Source organism: Triticum urartu, unplaced genomic scaffold, assembly GCF_003073215.2.
Source record: "Triticum urartu cultivar G1812 unplaced genomic scaffold, Tu2.1 TuUngrouped_contig_1351, whole genome shotgun sequence".
NCBI classification, from domain to species: domain Eukaryota; kingdom Viridiplantae; phylum Streptophyta; class Magnoliopsida; order Poales; family Poaceae; genus Triticum; species Triticum urartu.
The window spans coordinates 1-9,297 of NW_024111783.1; the positions used below are offsets into that span (position 1 = coordinate 1).

Sequence of the window (9,297 nt, forward strand, 5' to 3'; positions counted from 1 at the left end):
CTAATGTATTCCCTCCGTTCAGAATTACTTGTCGCAGAAATGGATGTATCTAGACATATTTTAGTTCTAGATACACCCATTTCCGAGACAAGTAATTGCGAACGGAGGGAGTACTAAGATGCAAAGCTTCCATATGATGATTGTACCTATGATGGTTTGAACTTTCTTTCAAGCATTACCTTTTTGTCACCATTAGGATGTTATCTCTTTTCCCATCAGTATAACCTAACCTCATAAACTCAACCCCCTTTTTGGATCGAAATCGAGCACTTTTGATGCTTAAAAAAGCATAAAATCCTTTGGATGGAGCATCCTATTTTTAGTTTGGAAAAAGATTGATGTAATGTAGCAAGATGAAGGATCTGGATTTTCAGTATTGGCAAATTCAACCTTTGTGTTTTTGTGCTTATATTTTGTGTATGACATCCATGAATAAGGTAGGACACCTGGTTACTTGCTTTATGAATATCCTACTTATGTTTTGCCTGCACAATGTCTATGCACTGCCGTTTAATCATGGATACTTCCTTTTGCAGATATAAACAGAGGGGTAAAGATGCGGTAATGGCCAACAATGTGTTCTTCTACATCACATATGAGGGAACTGTTGATATTGACAAAATTGCAGATCCAGTAAGTATTATTTATTTGATTTGGTGTTACATGGTTTTGAACCAGTTCCATTTGGCTGCTGATATTTTACTGAAAATGCTTAAGGTGCAACGGCGAGCCATGCAAGATCAAATAGCCTACTTTGGACAAACACCGTCTCAATTGCTGACTGTCCCTCACATGAAGAGAAAGTCATTGAGAGATGTCTTACAACTGCAGGTACTTTATATTGGCCGATGTATGAGTTCAAGTATTTTTTTAATTAACCACAATTAGTTATATTGGGTTTGTGTAGCTAATTGAGTTTTGCCTTTTCCCATGCTAGAAATGGGAATGCATTGCCATGCGAAGAAGTGATATAAAAAAAAACTCTGATCCATAATAAGTGTCGTGGAACTAAAACCACGACACTCATTATGGATCCGAGGGAGTAATAATCTAGCTATAGTTCTTCATTACAGAATTTTAGGGTATGGTTGTTCTTTGAATTTAGTGTATCTCCATTTTGTTTATCGTGCTTCTTGATAGACGAGCACTACATCCCTGCAAAATAAATATGAAAAAAAATACTCCCTCTGATCCATAATAAGTGTCGTGGAACTAAAACCACGACACTCATTATGGATCCGAGGGAGTAATAATCTAGCTATAGTTCTTCATTACAGAATTTTAGGGTATGGTTGTTCTTTGAATTTAGTGTATCTCCATTTTGTTTATCGTGCTTCTTGATAGACGAGCACTACATCCCTGCAAAATAAATATGAAAAAAAATACTCCCTCTGATCCATAATAAGTGTCGTGGAACTAAAACCACGACACTCATTATGGATCCGAGGGAGTAATAATCTAGCTATAGTTCTTCATTACAGAATTTTAGGGTATGGTTGTTCTTTGAATTTAGTGTATCTCCATTTTGTTTATCGTGCTTCTTGATAGACGAGCACTACATCCCTGCAAAATAAATATGAAAAAAAATACTCCCTCTGATCCATAATAAGTGTCGTGGAACTAAAACCACGACACTCATTATGGATCCGAGGGAGTAATAATCTAGCTATAGTTCTTCATTACAGAATTTTAGGGTATGGTTGTTCTTTGAATTTAGTGTATCTCCATTTTGTTTATCATGCTTCTTGATAGACGAGCACTACATCCCTGCAAAATAAATACTACCTCCGTCTGGAAAAACTTGTCCCAAGCTTATTCCTCAAATGAATGTATCTAGCACTAACTTGATGCTAGATACATTCATTTGAGAGACAAGCTTTTTCGGACGGAGGGAGTACGTAATAAAATCGACAACCACTCTTAACAGCTCTTACTGCCTTTTTTGTTTTTGCATGACCTGACCCTCATGATTTACTATGCAGACCATATTCCGGAATCCAAGTGAACTTAAATCTTATGTACTGCCTAATCCAGAACGCTGCAATGTCCCTGCAAGTACTATGCTTGTATCGAATGATTCTATTGTAGTTGTAGATATAAATGTGCCCGCGGCGCATGTGGCACTTCACCAGTGGCAACCAAATACTCCAGATGGCCAAGGGACACCTTTCCTTTTTCATCATGGTAGAAATGCTGCAAGTTCAACAGGTGGTGCATTCATGCGTATGTTCAAAGGATCCACTAGTTCTGGAGAAGATTATGAGTTCCCAAGAGCTATAGCGTTTGCTGCTTCTGCAATCCGTAGTTCAGCTATTGTTGCTGTCACTTGTGACAAAGACATCATCACTGGTGATTATTTTTCTCACTGTTTGTCCTTTGGATTTATTATCTGCATACTAACACTACCTTTGAAGAAACCTCAAATTTAGAATCACCCGCAGAAGATACAAAAGAAAAGGCCTTCAGGATTGACACTGGCTTTATTTGTTTTCACACCTTATTATTGACTTTGTATCTTCTGTAGAGTTGGTTTGAAGCTGAATCTTTAGTGTAAATGTAGAATACCGCTTCCTCTATCTAAATAATTTTTAAGATTTTTTGGTAGATTTTTAGACCAAAGTGCACACCCCTAATAATGCCATTCTAGAATTTTGTTTCTTATTATCAATTCTGCTATGATACTTTTAAGCCGCTTCTATTATTTGGTCTTTCGATGCTGCTGCTAATGCCATCTCTAATACCATTTTTTCTTAACAATAGGTGGGCATGCGGACTGTTCGGTGAAGTTGATCTCCCCAGATGGAGCAAGGACAATTGAAAGTGCTTCTGGGCATCTTGCTCCAGTAACCTGCCTTGCACTTTCCCCTGATAGCAACTACCTTGTGACAGGGTCTCGAGATACTACAGTTATACTCTGGAGGATTCATCAGGCAGGCTTTATACATAAGAAAAATCCTCCTGAACCTCCACCTGCAACACCAAGGACACCACACAGCCCTCTTCCTACTAGTCCTAGTAGCATGAGCATCCTTTTAGAAACCAGGAAGTGTCGAATCGAAGGTCCTATGCATGTGTTAAGAGGACACCTTGGAGAAGTAATTAGCTGTGCAGTTGGTCCAGACTTGGGACTTGTTGTATCCTCGTCAAACATGTCTGGTGTGGTGCTACATTCTTTGCGAACAGGTCGGCTGATAAGGAAGATTCATGTAGCGGAGGCGCATGCTGTATCCTTATCTTCTCAGGGAATCATATTGGTTTGGAGTGAATCAAAGAAAAGATTATCTAGCTTCACAGTCAATGGAGTCCCTATTGCTACCTCAGTTCTATCACCTTTTTCTGGGGGAGTTAGTTGCATTGAGATTTCTATGGATGGTCATTTTGCCCTGATTGGAACTTGTTCGTCCAGCAATTACAAGTGTGAGGACAATACTGAGGTAGCAGATCGTGAGCCCAACAAATCAAGTCGCAAGGTTGATATATCTGAGCAAACTGAAATCAGGCAATCTGTTAACGTGCCTTCGATCTGCTTTGTTGATCTGCATAAACTTAAGGTTAATAAACAAACAAATCTAAAACAAGTTTCTGATTTACGTTGTTTGTCATTTGATGGAAGTCTTACCAGAAACGTTTTCCTGCTAGGTGTTTCATACACTGGAGCTTGGAAAGGGCCAGGACATCACAGCAATTGCATTAAACGAAGAGAACACTAATCTTCTAGTTTCTACTGCCGATAAGGGCCTAATGGTTTTCACTGATCCTGCTGTGAGTATACTACATATGTCATTATAAATTTTGCATCAGCAATCCAATTTTACCACCTTATATGCGAGCACTTGACCTAATTAGAATGTTGCTAGTTGCATGGAAGTTTGACTTGTGCAACTTTGAACCTTCTTTCTGATTGAATTGGTAATGTTGCAGTTGAGCCTGAAGGTAGTGGATCAGATGCTCCGCCTTGGCTGGGAAGGTGACGGACTTCTTCAGTCATGAGAAAGCCATCGATGTTATAAGTCATTACTTGCTTATAGATTGGTGACGCCCATTCGTTAGCATAGGTAGGAGCAGGGTACTGAAGCAAATGGGTGGAATATGTCATATGTACAAAACGAAAAAAGCAATAGGCGTTGCGAGTTAGGCTAGGTCGTATACTGTATCCAACTGGTCGTATAGTCAGAGATAAAGAGGGAACGCGTAGACTTGCTGAGCAACAGTATGATCCTTCTGTTGCGTCAGTTTTGCCTTGTAAATTCTCGGCCGTTCTGTAGAGTGCGTGAATAGATACTTAGCATCTTTGCCAATGTAATTTTGGCTGGTCGCTGCATACCATTTTGATGTGAGTTTTGACTGTTGGCAGCAATAATTAAAGAGTGTTGAAAGGTGTTGGACTAAGTTTTTTTATCAGTTGTGATCTGCATGGGCGGCTGCAGCCCCTATTCATCATGGTTACCTTGCCTTATTTCCCTATTGAAGTCTTGTATTGTTACATTCTTTTGACTGCGTTCTGTCATTACTTTGTTAGGGCTATCTTGTCGCACATTGACCTTTGAAATCTCTGCATTATTTTCCAACCGTTTTTTTTTGCAAAAGGGCCAAAAGAATGGTAGTAATATATTTTACTCAAATCAGTGCACAAAATTGTCCCATTAACTTACCATGTGCCAACCTCCCCACTCACTATCATTATGAGCAGTGGAGCATGGCACTGGCCACGGTTCCATTTTCTAGAATCCTCCATCTTTTCCATTCTAGCTTGTGAGTTGTTGAAAGTTTGCCACATTTGTTTTCATATATATTTTTAGCAAAATAAAAACAAATATAAAAATCCCAGAAACGAATATGAAAGCAAATTCTGCTGGAAACGAGTACAATGCAAACATAGTACCCCCATCAATGCCACACCCTGACCATCGAAGAGTGAAGTCTGATTTGAACCCTGAGGTTGTAGAAACAAACCCTCACGTCTAAATTCCTGAAATTGGTACCCTGTACTCTTTCATCCTGGTGGAAATAAATCTTCAGCCATTTTAGGGGTGGATTTGATGATGTGGCATTGAGAGGCTGGGATTGTTGACTTTGACCGGTATAGAGAAAAAGGAAATTTAATGGCGTGCCGTAATATTCGAACACGAAACCCGCATGGCACATAGACGCGGAGTGTATTTATCTTTATAAAGTACTCCCTTCGTTCTATAATATAGAACGTTTTTTGATAATACACTAATGTCAAAAAACATCTTACATTATGATGAAACGGAGGGTGTATTTTACTATTAACCATAGTGTGGGCAACAGGTAACAACCCAAGGGCCACGGCGATGCCCGTACTCGTCCTAGGCTTTCGCCATTCTCACCTGCGCCTGTACGAGCTCCACTGCCTCATATTTGTGCTCGGGTGCCTCGTTCACCTTTGATGCCTCAATTGTCTAGAGCCGCGCCGCCCCCTCCGTGAACGATCTACACCACTTGCTGTGCAAGCTCCGCTGCCGCTTATATATATATTATTAAAATAGTTATTCTGATAACATTTCCGCACTGCATGCTCAACGCGAGGACACTGCACTTTCTTTACTAAGAGCACTGCATTACAGAGATCAAGGAAAAAGATAGCGCGCTATTTGAAATAGCGTAGCCTTCAAAAAAACGCTATAAACGAAATAGCGTGCTAATAGCCGAAAATGCATAGGAGCTCTCGCGTGCTACGCCCCCCTATATTCAAAAATAATTTAGTAATTCCAAAAAGTCAAAAAATCCCGAAACTTTTTGTGGAATCAAACATGACCAAGTATTGCACTTGTACAAAAAGATCAAACAAGGAATGACTTTTATTGTATCCGGGGTTAAATATTTTCCCAAAAATGCTAGATACAAGTACTATTCATGCTATATTGCCGTCATAAATTTGTCTTTTTTGCCCTGAAGTTAACGAGAATCATTCCTTGGCCAAACTTTTTATATGAATACAATACCTAGTCATATTTGGTTCAAAAATATATCCAGGATTTTTTGATGTTTTTTTGAATTATTAAATTATTTTTGAATATAGGGGGTGGAGCACCTGAGTGCTCCTAATCCGCTTCCGCTAATAGCGCGCTATTTTGCAAAATAGCGTTTCACAAAACATTATTCAGATTTCAGCATATAGCATACAAATGACAGATATATCAACACAAATGACAAATTTCAGCAGCTAAAACCAAGGCTAAAACATTGTTCAGATAACAAAGCATGGTCCAGATATAGGCATATAGCACTGTTCAGAGTTCATACATTCAGATTTTAGACAAACAAAGTAGACAGATAAATTAAACAGCCAACAAGCAAGGTCCAGAATAGCAGAAATAAGGACTTAGGACTTTAGGAGCCAGCCAACAATGATGCAGAAGCTCAATCAGAATCAGATGAACTTGCTGCCATGGCATCATCATCCGAATCAGAAGAAGAACCCACAGATTGCAGCTCATCATCACGAAAAACTGGGAGCAACTTCTTCCTAGGTTGACGAGCTTTATTTCTTTTTGATGCAGCAGCTCTTGCTCTCGGTTGTGGTATTGGTTCTTCTTCAGGTTCATCTACAGTATCCACAACTCGAACCGGCACAATTCCTGTGATCCACTCGTTATCTTCATCTTCTACAACATCTGCATGTGTTCTGTCCACAAGTGGATCCCTGTCTTTGTCCATTCTCTTTTGTTCAAGTTGGGAGTTGGCCTTGATGAAGACAAGATCTCTCATTTTGTCATGACGTAGCCTGTTGCGCCTTTTGCTGCCTTGAACCTGATTGTACATTGCAAGTAAATAAACATCAGTAAGAAAAAGGAACATATGTGCATATAAAGGATATGTTGACAATTTGTACTTTGTACTACATTCTTACCTGCTGAAAAACACTGAAGTTTCTCTCACAAGCTGATGAGCTGCATGTCAAGCTCAAAATCCGCATAGCCAGTACCCTGAGATTTGGTGCACTTGATCCATGATTGGACCACCATTCAGCTGCATCAACAAGTAACAAATAACAGTTAACAAAGCTGCAACATCTAATTCGCATTGCAACCTACACATCTTATTTCAACAATGTAAATATTTAGTTCTTTACCTGGATCAAAGTTCTTGTTTCTCCGCTGCCTTTTAGCACTGTCCCTTCCAAACGACCCCTCTTCATTTTGATATGCCTGACACTCAGCTGTCATTATATCTTCCTTCTTACCATCTCTAACCATCTTCTCCATGCAAGCAACAAGGCCATCTTTAAATGTTCCATCCAACTCAATCTCCAGCGTGTTTTCATAGTATTAGTATGGGTTTAAGAAGTATCCAGCCCTATGTAGGGGCCCCTTTGATTTGTTGTCCCATCTCTTATCAATAATGTGTAGCACTTCCTGGATACTAGCCTCCTCATTGTCAAATCTAGCTGCAATCTCCTTCTTTGCATCCAAAAAAGCGCCATATATGAAACCCATAGCTGGTACATCACTGTCCATTCGCCGCAGCAAATTAGCCAAAGGCTCAAAGAAGTTGACAACACGTTCTACTCCCGTCCAAAAATTTTCAGAGCCGCACACTTCGGTTTGAATCACGTCCTTTCACCTTTTTTAAGTAACCCATTTCATCCATCTGATCTGATCTGAATAGCTTTTGCTGTTCTTTCTTGTTGTCCAACATGCTTTTCAAGTTCAAGTAAGCTGTAGCAAACATTGTAATGCCAGACCTCACCAGATCTTTCCCAAGGAAATCCCTCATTAGAGACAAAACTCTAGTGTGTGCATAAAGGAAAACAGTGACAACTCTAGCTTGTGTAATAGTAGAGTCCACTATTTTAAGCTTGCCAATATCCTCTAACATCAGATCAATAGAATGGGCAGCACAACCATTCCAAAATATGTTGGGGCGCTTTGCTTTCAACAAGGTTGATGCCGCTTGATTAACACTTGCATTATCAGTCACAACTTGAACTACATGCTTCTCACCAACCTCTTCTATGCATCTATCAACAAGCTCAAAGATGTACTTCCCATCTTTCTTCACGGCTGAACAGTCCACAGAATTAAGAAACACCACACCATGAGCACTATGAACTACAAGATTCATTACCCCTCTTCCTCTTATGTCAGTCCATGCATCTGTCATGATTGTACATCCAGTAAGCTCCCAAGTCTTCCTGTGTGCATTGAAGGACTCCTGAACTCTTTTCTTCCTCTTATTCAATATTGGGACACCCATTTCATAAGGAGTAGGACCGTCCAAGTCCTCACCATACTGTCCAATTGACTGAAGCATGAGGTCAAAGCTGGGAAGTGTGACTGCGTTGAATGGAATGCAAGCTTCATAGAACCACTGGCAGATGTACTCACAAGCACGAGCCCTTTTTTGTTCTCTCTTCTCAGTTGTCAGCTTCCCCTGGATCATGTCAGCACCACGTTTCCTCTTCCTTGCGGCAACTGAAGGAAATATGCCCTAGAGGCAATAATAAAGTTATTATTTATTTCCTTATTTCATGATAAATGTTTATTATTCATGCTAGAATTGTATCAACCGGAAACATAATACATGTGTGAATACATAGACAAACAGAGTGTCACTAGTATGCCTCTACTTGACTAGCTCGTTGAATCAAAGATGGTTAAGTTTCCTAGCCATAGACATGAGTTGTCATTTGATTAACGGGGTCACATCATTAGAGAATGATGTGATTGACTTGACCCATTCCGTTAGCATAGCACTTGATCGTTTAGTTTGTTGCTATTGCTTTCTTCATGACTTATACATGTTCTTATGACTATGAGATTATGCAACTCCCGTTTACCGGAGGAACACTTTGTGTGCTAACAAACGTCACAACGTAACTGGGTGATTATAAAGGTGCTCTACAAGTGTCTCCAAAGGTACTTGTTGGGTTGGCGTATTTCGAGATTAGGATTTGTCACTCCGATTGTCGGAGAGGTATCTCTGGGCCCTCTCGGTAATGCACATCACTTAAATCCTTGCAAGCATTGCAACTAATGAGTTAGTTGTGGGATGATGTATTACAGAACGAGTAAAGAGACTTGCCGGTAATGAGATTGAACTAGGTATTGAGATACCGACGATCGAATCTCGGGCAAGTAACATACCGTTGACAAAGGGAACAACGTATGTTGTTATGCGGTTTGACCGATAAAGATCTTCGTAGAATATGTGGGAGCCAATATGAGCATCCAGGTTCCGCTATTGGTTATTGGCCGGAGACGTGTCTCGGTCATGTCTACATAGTTCTCGAACCCATAGGGTCCGCACGCTTAAAGTTTTGGTGACGATTGT

At 40.0% G+C, this 9,297-nt stretch overlaps 1 protein-coding gene across 1 annotated transcript; it reads left to right on the forward strand.

The window, feature by feature from the left end:
* Positions 1–475: 475 nt before the first annotated feature.
* Positions 476–4,389, forward strand: LOC125526674 (BEACH domain-containing protein C2-like). Its single transcript, XM_048691313.1, has 6 exons — positions 476–633; positions 718–831; positions 1,983–2,349; positions 2,761–3,551; positions 3,640–3,762; positions 3,922–4,389. Exons 1-6 carry the CDS (start codon positions 493–495, stop codon positions 3,988–3,990), a joined length of 1,605 nt encoding a protein of 534 aa, XP_048547270.1. The 5' UTR covers positions 476–492; the 3' UTR covers positions 3,991–4,389.
* Positions 4,390–9,297: the final 4,908 nt, after the last annotated feature.